Here is a 17136-nt window from a genome sequence, read left to right on the forward strand (position 1 = left end):
CTGCTATCAGCACAGAACCTACTTGGGATCCTCTGTGCCCATCTCTCTCGGCCCTTCCCCCACTCATGTGTGTTCTCTCTCTCTCAAAAATAAACATTCAAAACACAAGTAAAATAAAATAAAACAAAACAAAAAAAGTAAAGTAAAATAAAATAGGAACACAGTCTCAGCCAAGGGGCTGGATGTGGGGTCCCAGGATGTGGCAGGGATACGGGTATTTTCTCAGATAGACTTAACCCTTTTAACAAATATCATATGACGTCACTCATGTGGAATTTAAGAGACAAAACTGATGAACATAAGGGAAGGAAAGCAAAAATAATACAAAACAAGGAGGGGGACAAACCATAAGAGACTCTTTTTTTTTAAAAAAAATTTTTTTTTTCAACGTTTATTTATTTTTGGGACAGAGAGAGACAGAGCATGAACGGGGGAGGGGCAGAGAGAGAGGGAGACACAGAATCGGAAACAGGCTCCAGGCTCTGAGCCATCAGCCCAGAGCCTGACGCGGGGCTCGAACCCACGGACGGCGAGATCGTGACCTGGCTGAAGTCGGACGCTTAACCGACTGCGCCACCCAGGCGCCCCAAGAGACTCTTAAATACAGAGAGCAAACTGAGGTTGCTAGAGGGTTGTGGGGAGGGGGATGGGCTAAATGGGCAAGGGGCACTAAGGAGGACACTTGTTGGGATGAGCACTGGGTGTTGTATGTAGTGATGAGTCACTAAATTCTACTCTTGAAATCATTATTATACTCTATGTTAGCTGACTTAGATGTAAATTTTTAAAAATAAATAAATAAAATTAAAATAAAAAACAAAAGACTTAAATTAACCCTTTTACCCTTGGACACCCATCAAGGTCACATCTCCAGAACCTGAACCTGAACTAAAGCATTTCCTAGCCCGTCCCACGCTCCAGGCCTGGGAGGTCCTGCCACCAGATATGAGGAGGTGTAGTCTAGAGGTCTCTCAGGCATCATTCACTGTGGGAACCACCCCAGCAGGTGTCGGATCCAAATGCCCCCAAGTCCTGGTCCACCGACGTCCCACCGAGACAAGACCTGGTCCTGATGGGGTCGCCGGTGTGAAAGCCACACGCTTTTGGACCTTCTTTGGCCCTTTTGTGAATGGCAGAGTTACCAACATCTACTGCCCCTTCTTTGGATTTAGTAACAGAACTGAGCGCATGCCATTCAACTGGGGCTCCTACTCCCCAGCCTCGCTCCCCATCAGAGGCAAACGTCACTTCCAGGTCCCGCCTTCACAGCGGGGCATGGACATCCCCCTTTCTCTTTCTCCACACATGACCACAACAAGGACAAGGTGGTCACAAACCAACCTCAGCCTCGCAGACAGGGTGAGTCAGGAGTGTGGTCCAGGGATCTTGTCAGAAATACAAACCCTCGGGCCCCACCCCGGACCCAGGCCGCCTCGTTCTGCCTGCCCCGTCTCCCTTCCGGGGCCCCCACCACAGGCCAGCTCAGGTTGGCACAGGTACGAGAGCAGCCCCTGTGGATCTCACCTTCACAGGACACACCATCCGCCATGATGGCATAGCCAGGGAAGCAGGAGCACATGGCCGTGTCCCCAATGACGCTGCACACCTGCTTGCAGGGCCCGTTGTCTGGGAAGAAACCACACAGAGATCAGGGACCACTGGGCTCATTACCCCCGGCTCCGCCCTCCAGGCAGAAGGAACCCCACACTCCTGGTCCTTTTCACGAGGTCCCCGGTAAACCAGCTCGCACAACTGGTTGGTATCTGGGACAATCGCCACCAACACTCGGATACCAAACCCCTCCCGGGAGTCACAGTGCTGCCAGAAGGGAAGGGGACAGAGAGGACAGAGAAGGAGGGAGAGCAAGGATGCAGAGACAGAAGGAACAAGAAAGAGGAAGAGAGGAAGAACAAAGAGAACTTTCTACGCAGTACTGCAAGCAGTCTCCAAGACAGTTCTCAAGCAAGGATTTTATTCTCTCAGTACTCTAGGAGCTGAGACAAAAGCAGCTAACTGACTTGCTTGGGGTCACACCCTGGCCCTCAGCTCCCCCCATCCACAACCTCACCTCCTACCAGCTACACTCTCAACTCCTGACCTCAGACAGGCGAGACCAACGAAATCCCCAAAGCAGAAGCACCCCTTTGGCAGGAGGCCAGCTTGCACATGCCCAGCACTGGGGAGCTCACCCCCTGCAGGCAGCCCAGACCCACCCCATGGCCCAGGTTACCTTTGCAGGTGTTGGGTTGTGGCTGCGGTAGCAGGATGGTGTTGGAGGCCACTTGGGAGGACTCTGGTTTCAACGCGGACTCCTCTGGGGCCTCCGGCTGTGGGGGGTCACTGTCTGTCATGGGCAAAGCAGACAGGAGGGGAAGGATGCATGTCTTCAGCCTGGCCTCAGACTCAACTCACACCCTGGGCACCACGCCAGGCATGTGTCAGAGACTGCCTCGTTTAATCCTCTCCTCCTACCCATTTCACAGGAGAGAAAACTGAGGCTCAGAAAGCAACATACTACATTACAGCTATTTGGGGCAGAGGAAGAGAGGAAGCAGGGGAGTGAGTATCTATCCCTGGAAAAGCAGCAGGCAGAAAGCACCCCCAGAGCAGGGGCTAAGGCAGCCTTGTAGGCTGCCTGTCAGAGCCTGACCCCCTTGGGCCCAGTGCTGGGGACACAGCTTGAGTTGGGTTGGTGGGAGCCTCTGCAGGCTGGGTCCTGGCCCTGCACTGGGGTCTAGGGTAGGGTGCTGGGGCTGCCCGTGCAGACGAAGCTTCAGATGGAGCAGATGGATTTTCAACCTGCCTGCCTGGCCTTACAAATCCCATTGCTAGAGGCTTCCAATTCCCAGAGATTCCAGCATGTAGGGTGACAGGAGGGGAAGGAGCCCATTGTGGCCATCACAGGACCACCATGCTCCACTGGCAAGATCAGCCCCTGCCCCAGCCATCTGGGCCCTTACCTGGCCGGCAGGTACGGCCATCGTCCTGTAGTGAGAAGCCAGGAAAGCAGGCACAGCGGTACGAGCCCACGGTATTGATGCAGAGATGCTGGCAGAGCTCCCCTGGGAGGAGCAGGCACTCATCCTGGTCATCGCCAGGCAGGCTGTTGGGCAGCTCAGTCTCTGTGCCCAGTGACAGGGCCTCCCGGCTCGCCAACTCTGCCTCTGAAACTGGAGCGGGGGTCAGTGCTCATGATGGGACACGAGTTCACCCAGCGGGTGGCTGACACTACAAGCCCCCATGGAAATCAGTGTAGGTCCTCGTCAGAACCTCTGTGTGCCCAGCTAAGATAGCATGGATGGACAAAGGATGGATGCATCGATGCATGGATGCATGGGTGAATGCGTGGATGCATGGATGGATGGATGGAAGGATGATAGATAATGAATGCAGGGAAGGATAGATGGATGGATGGATGGAAGGATGATAGATGAACTCAGGGATGGATGAATGGATGGATGGATGATAGATGATGAATGCCGGGAAGGATGGATGGATAGATGGATGGATGGATGATGGATGCATGGATGGATGGATGGAAGGATGATAGATAATGAATGCAGGGAAGGATAGATGGATGGATGGATGGATGGATGGATGGATGATAGATGAACTCAGGGATGGATGAATGGATGGAGGGATGATAGATGATGAATGCCGGGAAGGATGGATGGATAGATGGATGGATGGATGATGGATGCATGGATGGATGGATGGAAGGATGATAGATGATGAATGCAGGGAAGGATAAATGGATGGATGGATGGATGGATGGATGGATGGATGGATGGAAGGATGGAAGGATGATATATGAACTCAGGGATGGATGAATGGATGGATGGATGGATGGATGGATGATAGATGATGACTCCAGGGAAGGATGGATGGATGGATGGATGATGGATGCATGGATGGATGGATGGATGGATGGAAGGATGATAGATGATGAATGCAGGGAAGGATGGATGGATGGATGGATGGATGGATGGATGGATGGATGGATGAAGGAACAGACCTCCAGCAACAAGAATGCACCCATCAGAGCCAGGTCCAAGTCTTTGTGCCCTGCAACATGACAGGGCCAGGCCCACAACAGTCCTCAGGAAGCTTTGGCTAAAGTGTTGAACTGGATCCAGACCCCTAGTCTCAGTGACATCTGGGAGGACCACCTCTAGCAACAGAAAGACCCCAAACATGTGTTCTGTCAAACAGAGATCTGAACTCTTACTCAGGCCTCCCTTAGCCATGTCACTTGGGCAGTACTGGGTCTCTCCATGCCTCCCCAGGCTACAGTGGGGAGCAGGTGAGTGTGGCAAAGAAGGCTCCCGGGGTTGAGCTGCACTGGAAGCTCTTCATATAACAGTAATAGGATGGGGAAGGGAGGGGGGCCCGCAGCCCTCCACATTCCTAGTCGGCATGGGGCTTCAGACAGCTGAGCCCCACAAGAGACCAACTGCATGAGGTCACATCTGATAAACATGTTTCGTACTGAGGATGCTTACACTGCGCTCCAGCCCGGTCAGCCCTGGCCTGGCACATGCAGGTGGGGCCGTGATGGCTGGTGGTCCAGCCCAGAGTCCTGGCACTATGGGTGGGCAGCAGACAGACCTGGGCCCGGGCTCCAATAAGCATGCCACACCCCGGGCAGCATTTCTAGGATTCATGTTCAGCCCACCCTCATCAGCATGCTCTTCAAACAATCCTCCTGGCAGGGGGGAAACTGAGGCTCAGAGGAGCAAAATGATTTTGCCCAAGGTCACCTGAGCAGGACTGGAACCCAGGTCAACTTGACCCTGCCATCTACGTCCCCTAAGGCCCAGGTTATCCACCAGTTCCCCACTAGAGGACAGGAACATGTACCTCTGCATCTGGACCCTGACTAGCCCTGTCCCCGTCTTGTGACTCCTGAAGCCTAACTTCCTCCCAAACTTAACCTTGAACCAAACACTTCTGGGTACTCACCAGGCCTTCACACTGCTACAACAGGCCCCTACAGCCAACCCCAGCGAATGGTATTTCCTTGGACTGGACACAGATCAGTGTCCACACTAGCCTGGTAAGGCTAGCCACTCCCTCTTAGTGGAGTCTCTGTGGGTTCACTGGGACACTGCATCAGGCTCCTGCTGGCCCACAGGCACAGTGGAGGCTAACAGTCATGAGTCCAGAAGACATCCCTGGCTAGGGTGACAGAAGCTGGACATGGCACCTAGAACAGTGACCACAGCACGTGGAGGTCAGAAGAAGGAGAAGACCCCGGAGACACTGAGGGCTCAGGCAGCAGCAAATAGCTCCAAGCTCTGCACTGGCACCAGAGTTCTCATACCCATAGCCTATGGCTGTTTGGGAATGGACACAGAGGAAGAGGGCGCAGGGCTGGTCAGCCCTCAGAGGGCTTGTGGTGGTGAAGGGAAGGCCACCAAACAAACCCATAATCCATTCAGTTATTGGCGAGTGACTCTTAGGGGCCGAGCACTGAGAATATAGGGAGAAAAGACAGACAGGGCTGGTCTGAAGGGGCTGATCAGGTGGGCAGGGCAACATTTATGAATGCATTCTCTATACTGGTTATATCCTGTATCCTGAAGACACAGAATGGCACAGTGAGTGGGATGGAGAACACATGGATAAAGGAAGGGTAAATGAATGAATGGATGAGTAAAAGGTTTCCTGGCTGGGCTGGCAGGTGAATACATGAGCAGAAGGCAGATAGATGATGGATGGATGATGGATGGATGATGGATGGATGATGGATGGATGGATGGACGGGCAGAAGGTAAGTGGATGGGCTGCTGGGTAAGTAGATGGGTGAGTAAACAAATTGATGCAAAGATTGATGTGTGAGTGGATAGATAAGGGACAGAGGAATGGATGGTGTACTGGAAGGATGAATGGATGGAGGAATGGACCAGGGGCCAGGAGAATGTGCAGGGGATGGTGAGATGGATGGACGGATAAAAGAGCGGACGGGAAGGAAGACATATGGATGTGTGGATGAACAAAGACACGGGAGGGTGGGTGAGTGGAGAGTGGAAAGGTGGTAGGGGGTTGGTGGTTTGGTGACTGGAGTACATGCGTAGCTGTATTCGATTACCATCTCAGAAATAATAGGGCAGAGTCACCATTGGAGGCTACAGAAGAACTCTACCTAAGAGCTGAACTTGTGCCTCAAGCCACAGGTGACAGTACACACAAGGTTCCTACAGGAGGCAAGAGGGCATCCGACCTTGGCCAGAAGCCCCCAAAGCTCTCTCTGCCTCTCACTCAACTGGCCTACACACCGTGGCCCAGTGGGCAGCACTCACCTCTCCGCGGTACGGCTTCGGGTTCCAGAGGCCGGCGGACCTCGGGCACAATGAGAGGGTCTTCACCCTCACAGCAGGAGAGCATGACGTGGTTGCAGGGGTAGCCCAGGTTGGGGTTCGACTCGCATGAGTGGCCCTCGGCCCGCACACGGAGTCCCAGCCCACAGCAGTCACAGCATTGCTGGAAGGAGAGGGGCCATCACTGCCCACACTCTGGCCCCTCAGAGCCCATCTGCCTTCCTCACAGACCGTGAGCCCATGGGACTCACTCAGGGCCCCCAGGGCACAGCCTGGGTCCAGGCTCGGGGACTGGGATGAATTCATCCTTGTCTTGTTTCTTCCGGCCCCGTACGTGCTCCCTGAGAGCAGTGCTCCCTGTCTCCACTTCCCATGTCTGGCTCAAAGCAGGGCCAATATAAGCTTTTTGCAATAATTAACAATTGGCCACCTATGAAAAGAACCACAAACTAACCCCAGACATACCCACCCCCCCACACACCAATATTGACTAGCAGAACCCAGTTCTACTCAGGCCCCCTAAAAGACAGAATTTCCCTTGAAGTTAGAGACAGGAGTGATATGATGCTTTCAGGAGAGCTTTAAACTAGGGCTGACTCAGCTTGGAAGTATATCTCTTTTGCTCTTCTCTTTCCTTGATTTTGGTTGGTGTGATGGCTGGAACCCCAGCAGCTATCCAGGGTCATGAAGTAACCCGGAAGATGGAAGCTACAAGCTGAAGATGACTGTGCAGAGAAGCAGAAGCCTGGGTACCTGAAGGTATCACATAGATCCACCCCATCCCAAACTGTCTACCTCCAAAAACAAAATAGTTAATCTGTTGAAACTCCTGTGGTAGATGGATTACAACAACAGCCCCGTTCGTTCACTCTTCACTGTTCTGCTGTCTTTGCAATGTGATAGCTCAGTTTCTCCTTCAAAGGAGAGAATCTATGTCCCAACGGCTTGATTGGGCCTCAAAAGGCCGTGCACATTTCTACGCCCGGTGTTGGAACCCAGCCACTAACGGAATAAGCCCAGGTTAGGCTACTGGAGGTTGAGAGACCACATGCAGCAAAGAAAAGCTGGCACAGCCGTCATCATCCCAGAGCGGTGCCAGGAGAGCCATCGGCTTGTGGCAGACGGGTAAGCGAGCCCAGCCAGATCAGCTGAGCATGGCCTAGGTCAGCAACTCATGAGTTAACTCATGAGTTAAGTGAGGCATAAGCCACTAAGCTTTGGGCTGGTGTGTTATGTAGCAATAGCTCATGGATTCTCCAGACCTGCACTTCCCAATGGTGAGCACAGCCACCATGTCCTTAATAGTTTGCATTATCTCTGACCCTCACAGCCACCCCAGAAGACGTGGATTATTAGCCCCACTTTACAGATGGAGAAGCTGAGGCCTAGAAAAGAGGACTGGTCCAGGGTCGAACACACACAGTGGAATGCCAAACTTGCCTGGCACCAAAGTCCTTTCCCTAATATCAGTTTTTAGGAAATTGACCCCAACATGACAAAAATCAAAGTCCAAATCCTCTCCCAAATGGTGCCCTCCTTGTCACAGTCACTCGGGTTCGTGACACAGGCTTCTTTCCACTCCTTCCCTTCCTCTCTCTCCCAGTCTCCCGCAAACACCTCCTTCCGTGGTTTGTTCCTGAGACTGTTCTATGGTCTTAGGTTTGCTCTCGGCCCCTGCTGCAGACAGTCAGCTGTCCACCCCCACGGTCTGTTTCCCCTTCCTCCTGACGTTCAATGGACACACGACCTCCCCAGAATACAGACTGCGTTCCCCAGCCTCCCTTGATGCTAGGTGTGGCCACCGGGCTAAGTTCTGGCCAATGCAGTGGAAATGGAAATGCCTTCTGTCCTCAAGGAAGGCTCTTCCTACCCCCACGTTCACAGCAGCATTATTCACAAAGGGTACCAGGCAGCTGTCGGTGCCCACTGACAGAAGACTGAATGAACTGTGTTACTTCTGTACAACGAAGTGTTATTTCACCTTGAGAAGGAAAGACAGTCTAACACATGCTACGACATGGGTGACCGTGGGGACAAGATGCTAAGTGAAATGAGCTGGACACACAAAGTAAAAAAAAAGAAACAGAAAGCCCTCCGGGGGCAGGAATTTTCACGTGTTACTCATTTCTGCATCCTTAATGCCTAGGACAGCCCGGCACATGCTGGTATTGAATAAATATTTCCTGACTTAATTGGCCGCTATAATAACCGATGATGTTTTCTGTACAGATGAAGAGGCCCCCCACCCCAACCCCAGGCAAGAGTGTCACTCCCTATGGGGGAGTCCCCCAGGGAGCCTGACGCCCCAGCCCTCAAGGACCTCAGGCCCAGGCTACGAATGCCGCAGGTCGGGCTTGCCTTGTACAAGGAGACGCCACAGGTGTCGTTGTCCTCGGCCCCACAGGCCTCGCCCTCCTTGGCCCCCATGACGCCAGCCACGCAGCTCTTTTCCTTCAAGTAGGACACGCAGCAGTGCTTCTGGGCTGTCCTGCAACAGAGGTGTGCATCAGCCACACCCGAGCGCCTGCCCCCATCCAGGAGGGATCACAGGTCCCATTTCACAGAGGAGGAAACTGAGGCTCAGAGAAGGAAGCCCCTCCCAAGACCCACTGTAAGCAAGACCAATGCTGGTGGCAGGGGCATCAGCAAAACTAGCCCATCCCCTGCCCAAGAACACGCGTTCTATTTCTGAGCTTAACCAGGAACACTCGGGGCCTGGAGCCCACCAGACTCCATGCTGTCTATTCCTGACCAATGTGGGAGGGGGTCAGCATCCTGAGGTCCCCACAGGGCTGAGAAAGATAGGGGGACTCAACCCCAGGAAGCAGAGGGCAGCTCAGCCCGGAAGAGAGTAGCCTCCAGGCTCCCTGGCCATGCCTCCCAGGGTCTGTAGGGCTACCCCGGGCAGAGGTAGTTGATGAGCCAGCACACTAATAGGGGGGCTCACAGAGAGGTGGGGTTCAGCCTCACTTGGGAAAGGGCATGTCTCAGTGGGAGCTGTTCAGTGATGGGACTGTCTGTCTATGAAGGAGTGAGTTTCCCATCACAAGACAACACAAGCACACTCTCAGGGCCCCTAAGCTCAAAACTCCTGAATGATAACATTCTCTAACTCCTAAGTAGCTCCTGAACTGGTGCAATGACAGAAGGGAAAGGAAAGAGACAAGGCTAGAACTTAAATGTTTCCAAAGGGTGCACAGTGGTCCAGACATTAGGTGACAGGGGGTCTAACCCTGGCCGTGCTCCTGGGGAGCCGTGTGGCTTCGGGTAAGTCATACCACCTCTCTGAACCTTGCCCTCGTTGTCTAGAAAAACAGTAGGTTGCAAAAGAAGGCATCCTTGGGGAAAAGGAGGTGAATGGCCGGCCAAGACGTCTTCGGGGCCTGGCACCGAAGGGGCAAGGGTATAAATTCTTCCTTTGCAGAGAATACGAGTCAGAAGAAACAATCAACACAGGCAGCAGAGGACGGTGAGAGGCCAGCCTTTTGGAGACGCCAGGGTAGCAGAGTGGGGAAAGAAAGAGGGCTGAAGGCTCCCGGCTCAAAGCCAAGGAGGAAAAGCCCGTGCGGGCCAAGCACTGCCCCAGCAGCAAGGGCAACATACAGCGAGTGAGGCACCCAACCGTTCCTGGAACACTTGCTCCAAATTGTAGGATCTTTTTACTCTGCTCATCAGTCCAGCTACAAAAGTACGTGCTTAGCTTACTCCTACAGCCAGGCTTGGGCTCTCCACACCTGGAGAAAGCCAGCTAGCAGGCTCACAGCAGCCACAACCCAACTGCCCCTATACACCTGGAGACAGGTGAGACTCGTGCTCACCTTGCACTGCCGGGGCCCCGGGGGCCAAAGCAGGCAGGGATCTGGAAAAGGCGAATGGGCAGCTCTTCCTGCTCCAGCGTGCCCACCCCTACCTGCAGGCGTCACCCTCAGCGCCACTCTCGGGGATTTCCAGGCATTCATCATTGTCGATGGCCCACTGCTGTCCAGCTGCACAGCACGTCTCGATCAGATCCTTCGTGGAGACTGTGGGTGGCAACATAGGCAGAGTCACTACTGTGGAGGAGGCATCTGGTTCCAAGGTCTCCCAGGGCCAGCAAGCACGGTAAATGTTGCTGGTGCTGTCCAGACCCCCGTTACTGGGCCGGAGACTCACTCGCCCCCAGCCCACAAGGACGACCTTCTTCACAGAGCTGCCTGCGAGGTTAAGTCCACCCCACGGGGGAGGAGGCGGGGAAGTATGGCCAATACGGGATGAGTGGGGGTACAAAAGCCCAGCCCTGCCTCTAAGGGGACAGCCCTGTGGAGCTTCCTGTGGGATGGAGAACACTGGTCAGCTCCTTCCCTGCCCCCTCCCCAGGCAGCTTCTCCAAATGAACCACCACACGCACAAAACCCTCAAGTCAGGCTCTGCTTCTAAGGAACTTGACCTACGACACCAAGACAAGACAAGGATAAGAAGCAACAGCAGCAGTGAGGGAAGTTTAAAACTCGTCCGGGAAAGTTCGTGGGGGAAATATCTGTGCCTGGGGAGAGGAGGAGGAGGCAGAGGTAGGGGAATGTGTTAAAACTGAAAGGCACAGACCACAGCTTAAAAAAACTGTGATGAATTTGCCCACCCCCAAATTCAAACTGTATAAAAAAGAACCCCATAGACAAACAGAAGAGACTGCTGACAGGTTAGGAGGCATTTCTGGAATGTCTAAAACTGGCAGGACGTCTGGATGGCTCAGCTGATTAAGTGTCTAACTCTTGATTTCAGCTCAGGTCACAATCTCATGGTTCATGAGATCAAGCCCCACATCAGGCTCTGCACTGACAGTACAAAGCCTGCTTGCGATTTTCTCTCGCTCCCTCTTTCTCTGCCCTTCCCCTGCTCATGTGCGTGTGCACTCTCTCTCTCTCTTTCAAAATAAATAAACTTAAAAAAAAAAAACTGGCAAAGAATTGCCAGTGAGAAAATATAATAATCTCCTGAAAATTAATATTAAAAAAAGTAAAATATCTATTAAACTAGAAAAATTTTAAAAAGCAATGCATGCCAGGCACAGGTGAAACCCTCCTGCCCTGGGGGCGGAAGGGCTCACTGGCACAGCCAGTCTGGAAGGAGATGAGGTACTGCTGACACAATTAAGTATATACCTCATCCTGACCCCAGTGGTCCTGCTCCTGGCTGTGCATGCCAGGAAAGTCCTCCCCCAGGCTCACTACAAGGATGCAATGCTTTGACACCATTTGTGGAAAGGGGTTGGAGGCAGCCTAGGTGTTCATCAGTGGAGAAGTGGATGAATAGAATTTGGGGACGTGATCCATGGAGGACTCCACGGCTGTCAGAAATAATAGAATAGACGTACACCCAACAACATGAAGCAGGACACACACACAGCAATGTGGAAGCGCACAAAACAGAGCGCTGGGGGGGGGGGGAGCAGGAGGGGGAGGAAGAAACCAAATGAGATCTATTACACAAATTAAAAATATTGCACACAAAATTATAATATGTTTTTTCACATAAATTAAAAACACACACATGCAAATTAAACAGAAGAGAACATTTACCTCGGGTGGGGCAGAAGTTGGCGATGGGGACAAGGGCCAAAAGGGAATATATACATAAATAAAACAAGAGAGAGTCTTACAGAGACAATAACATGTCAGGTGCCAGAGATGAGTACAATTCACCCAACCATTTGGCTCTGAGATCTAAAAATAAATGACATGCAAAGATAAATCACATCTAAGCCAAAAGACACATGAAAAGGTGCTCAACATCACTAATCATAAGGCAAATGCAAATCATAACCACAATATTAAAAAAACACAAGAAATAACAACCACTGGCGAGGATGTGGAGAAAAGGGAACCCAAAGGGGTTCCCAAAAGGGAATTCAAAGTGGTACAGCTGCTGTGGAAAATAATATGGAGGTTCCTTAAAAAATTAAAAATAGAAATAGCCTATGGTCCAGTAATTCCACTACTGGGTATCTACCTAAAGAAAACAAAACACTAATTTGAAACACCCCTCTGTTTATTGCAGCATTATTTATAGTAGCCAAGATATGGAAGCAACCTACATGTACATCTATATATAATGGAATATTACTCAGCCCTAAAAAAAAAACAATGAGATCCTGCCATTTGCAATAATATGGATGGATCTAAAGGGCATTATGCTAAGTGAAATAAGTCAGACCAAGAAAGACAAATACCATATGATTTCACTTACATGTGGAATGTAAACACACACACACACACACACACACACACACACACACAACAAATGAACAAACAAAAAACCCCAAAGAAAACAGACTCTTTTTTTTTTTTTAATTTTTTTTTCAACGTTTATTTATTTTTGGGACAGAGAGAGACAGAGCATGAACGGGGGAGGGGCAGAGAGAGAGGGAGACACAGAATCGGAAACAGGCTCCAGGCTCTGAGCAGTCAGCACAGAGCCTGACGCGGGGCTCGAACTCACGGACCGTGAGATCGTGACCTGGCTGAAGTCGGACGCTTAACCGACTGCGCCACCCAGGCGCCCCGAAAACAGACTCTTAAATACAGAGAACGAGCTGGTGGCTGCCACAGGGGAGATAGGTGGGGTGGGTGGGATAATGAAGAGAATTACAAGTCACAAATTTCCAGCTACGAAATAAACAGAGATGAAAAGTACAACATAGGGAATACGGTGGATAATGTTGTAATAACATAGTATGGTGACTACATTTATGGTGCTCTGAACAATGCACAGTATTGTTGAATAGATATTTTGTACACCTGAAACTAACATAACACGGTATGCTATTATACTTGAATAATAATTTTAAAAAACAAAGGCAAAGCTCGTCTAGAATACCTACATGCATGCTGGGGGGCAGCAGGGTGTCACAGAATAACTTTGAGCCTGGATCCACCTCTTTGTGCTACCATGTGTAGGCATTTTTTCTCTCTAAAGACTCCATGTCCTTCTCTGCTGTGAAAACCCTTAGCTGCACAACCACTGAAACCTACGAAGACTCTCTAAATGTCTTTGAGCAGGTCACATAACCCAGCAGAGCTGAGGAATAAATGTACCAAGGGATGTCAGCAGCCTTCAAGGTTCCAGGAAAAGAGTGACAGCTCACTAAGAATCACCAGATTCATCCCCTGAGTGGGCATTTCAAGTTATTGAACTCTTCTAAGTTTCAAGTCCCGTTCCTTAAAAGAGGGAAAATAAATTTCAGTAACAACCTGAGGGCTGTACCAGGAGGAATGAAAACAATTCTTAATAACAACCATCTACCAGAAACAAACTCAACATTAGACGCCTGCCTCACTGAAGTGAGAGATACGAAAAAATGCCTACAACACTCTAACTGATATTGTCTTAGAGATAGATACTAGCAGATACAATAAAGCAAGAGAAAAAAAAGAGGCAGTAGAAATAGAAACAAAGAGATGATGGGCAGCTCAATCCAACTTTGGCTCAGATCATGATCTCGCGGTTCGTGAGTTCAATCCCTACATCAGGCTCTGTGCTGACAGCTCAGCACAGACTCGGATTCTGTGCCTCCTTCTCTCTCTGCCCCTCTCCCACCTGTGCTCTCTCTCTCTCTCTCTCTCAAAAATAAACAAACAGCAAAAAAAATTTTACAGAGAGATGATGGTCATTATTTGTAGATGTTATGGTTTCATCTTTCTAGAAAATCCAAAGGAATCAAAACTCACACAGTACTAAAATGAATAGTAATTAATAACAATTATTATTATGTGGTAGCCAAAATCAAAACCAATGTACTCCGTTTAGTGGCTTTCCTATACAAGAGCAACGATTAAATAGGAAAGTAGTAGAAAAAATTCCATTCAAAACAGAAACAAACCTAGAAATAAATCCATCGTAAACATGCTAAATCCACATGAAGAAAAAAATTTAATTGTCTAAAAGATATAACAATATATTTTATTAGAAATATATATCATGAGGCTGGACAAGAAGGTGGGAAGATTCAGTACCTTAAAAGATGTCAATTCTCCTCCATTTAATCTACAAATTCAATGCAACCCAAAATCCCAACACAATTTATCATGAAACTTGTCAGGCTAAGATTCTAAGATTCATCCAAAACAAGAAATGTCTAAGAACACCCAGGAAAAATTCTGAAAAGAAAAGAAGAGCATACTTGAAGGTTCCAATAACTAAAGATACGAGGAGATCAATGAAACAACAGAATTTAGAAACAGAACGATATACATTAGGGAATTTAGTATGTGATAATGGTGGCATTCAAACTCAGTGTGGAAAGGACTGAATATACAATGTTGGGACCTACTTCACACTACACACAAAAATAAAGTCCAAATCCAAAGGCAGGATTAGAAGAAACCTAAGAAAATAATTTTAGGATAAAGAGAGCCTTCTTCAGAAGTAAAATCCACAGAAGAATGAAATTGGACCCTACCTCACACCATATACAAAAATCAACTTAGGGCGCTTGGGTGGTTCATTGGGTTGAGCCTCTGACTCTTGATTTCAGCTCAGGGCGTGACTTTGTGGTGGCGGGATCAAGGCCCATGTCAGGCTCCACGCTAATCATGGAGCCTACTTAAGATTTTCTCTCTCTCCATCAGCCTCCCCATCCCTGCCCACACTCTGTCTCTCTCAATCTCTTTCTCTCAAAATAAATTTTTAAAAAAATACGTTTTCCTCTAAAACATCAACTCAAAATGGATTAAACATTTAAACGTAAGACCTGAAATTGTACAAGTCCTAGGAGAAAACACGGGCAAAGATACTTGACATTAGTCTTGGCAACGAGTTTTTGGTAATGACATGAACACACAAGCAACAAAAGCAAAAAATCAACAGGTAGGATGACATCAAACTAAAAAGCTCCTACAGCAAGAGAAACAATCCATAAAATGAAAAGGCAAGTTACAGAAAGGGAGAAAATATCTGCAAACCACGTATCTGATAAGGGGCTAATATCCAAAATACAGAAGGAACTCATATGATAGCCAAAAAAAAAAATTATTTTATTTTAAAATGGGCAAGGGACCAAAATAGACATATAAATAGTCGACAGGTATGTGAAAAGGGGCTCAACATCACTCATCACCAGAGAAATACAAATCAAAACTGCAATGAGATGTCACCGCACACCTGTTAGGGTTGCTAATGTCAAAAGGCAAAAGATAACAAGTGTTGGTGAGGATGTGGAGAAAAGAGAACGCTCCTGCACTGTGGGTAGGAATGTAAAGTGGTGCAGCCACTATGGAAAACAGTATGGAGGTTTCTCAAAAACAAAACCAACAAACAAAAAACTATGGTTTAGCAACTCCATATACAAAATCTTCCGGGTACACATCTGAAGGAGATTAAAGCACAATCTCAAAAAGATATCTGCACCCCCATGTCCATTGCAGCATTATTTACAATAGTCAAGACACAGAAGCAACCTAAGTGTCTACTGATGGATGAATGGAGAAAGATGTGCGCTGTGTGTGTGTGTGTGTGTGTGCGTGTGTAACGGAATGTTATTCAGCTATTAAAAAAAAAAGAAGGCAATCCTACCATTTTCAGGAACATGTTTGGACTCTGAAGGTATTATGCTAAGTGAAATAAATTAGAGAAAGGTAAATGCTGTATGATCTCACTTATATGTGATATCAAAAGAAGCCAAACTCAAAGGAACAGAGTAGTTTGGGTGGGTCAGGGGGGTACTCTGGGGAGATTGGGAGATGTTGGGCAAAGGGCACAAACTCTGGTAATCTAATGCCCAGGATGGTGTTTGTACACTTGAAAGTTGCTACGAGAGTAGATCTTAAAATGTTCTCACTGTAAACAACAACAAAAAATGGCAACTATGTGCGGTGATGGATGTTAGTGTTATTGTTGTAATCACCTCACAGGGCATATGTAGAGCAAATCATCACACTGTATACTTAAACTTACACAATACTGTATGTCACCTACGTTTCAATAAAGCTGGCGGGGTGGGGGGTGGGGGGAATAAAATCCACAAGTACAAAGGAAAACCTGAATACAATAAAGTGTAAAATACCTGTACGGCCAAAGACAGCATATCCAATCAGCCCCAGCTACTCTCTTACCCCGTCACTCCTGTTCAAGGCTCCTTGAGTAGCATTCATCACTATGTGAAATCTTGTTTACTTATGAGCTTACTTTTCCGCTTGCCTGTTTCTTTCTCTACAACGGCACTGGGGTCTCTGTGGCCACGGAAAGTGATGCCACCATTCCGTGCTTAATCCTTTCGCATTACACTCCGGGCACGTGGGAGTCACGCCTAGCTCAAATACTTCTGGTGATGGGGAGCTCCCTCCACCCAAGCAGCCTGTCCCTTTTCTTCACAGCTCAAGTTCACAGCTTTCTTTTGCTGGACCGAACTCTTACTGCCCCAAGCCTTCTCCAAGACTGCCTTACTGACATTAGGAGATTACAGTGGATCCCTGGGTCTTAGCCAGCCGATATGAGATGGGTGCCCTATCAAAGTAACAGTAGCAGCTAAAATGAAGTGGGAGCTGGGCTCGGGTCCAAGCACTTTCATCCTCACAGTTTCGATGAGTACTCTCGTTTGCCTTATTTACAGCTCAGGTGGCGAGCCAGAACTCCCAAGCCTCAATTTCCTAACTTCTCTTCCCCTCTCCAGGCCTCAGCTTCCCCACATCTGTGGCACAGGCTGCTTGATGTAGCTGATCCTGAAGGCGCTGTCTGAGAATCTAACCAGAACCAGCCTGAGAGGGGGTGCTGCTTCCCTGTGGATCGACTGGAGTTCTCTTCCTGCCCCCTCCTTGATCAGAAGCCAGGTTCCAGCCTGTGCTTG

General features: G+C 49.2%; 1 protein-coding gene across 4 annotated transcripts in view; it reads right to left on the bottom strand.

Annotated features, from left to right (window-relative positions):
• FBLN2 (fibulin 2) overlaps positions 1–17136 on the bottom strand; it is a 90031-nt gene that overhangs the window by 20384 nt on the left and 52511 nt on the right. For all 4 annotated transcript variants that reach the window (XM_047095486.1, XM_047095485.1, XM_047095483.1 and 1 more), the window contains 6 exons: positions 10231–10342; positions 8679–8808; positions 6303–6483; positions 2961–3170; positions 2231–2344; positions 1525–1626 (listed from right to left, as the gene is read on the bottom strand). In XM_047095486.1, the coding sequence (XP_046951442.1) occupies positions 1525–1626; positions 2231–2344; positions 2961–3170; positions 6303–6483; positions 8679–8808; positions 10231–10342 (849 nt within the window). The remainder of the gene's footprint in view (positions 1–1524; positions 1627–2230; positions 2345–2960; positions 3171–6302; positions 6484–8678; positions 8809–10230; positions 10343–17136) is intronic.

The sequence above is a fragment of the Lynx rufus genome, unplaced genomic scaffold (genome assembly GCF_022079265.1).
Source record: "Lynx rufus isolate CCGP_SWC_20201006 ecotype Redwood Valley unplaced genomic scaffold, mLynRuf1.p SCAF_4, whole genome shotgun sequence".
NCBI classification, from domain to species: domain Eukaryota; kingdom Metazoa; phylum Chordata; class Mammalia; order Carnivora; family Felidae; genus Lynx; species Lynx rufus.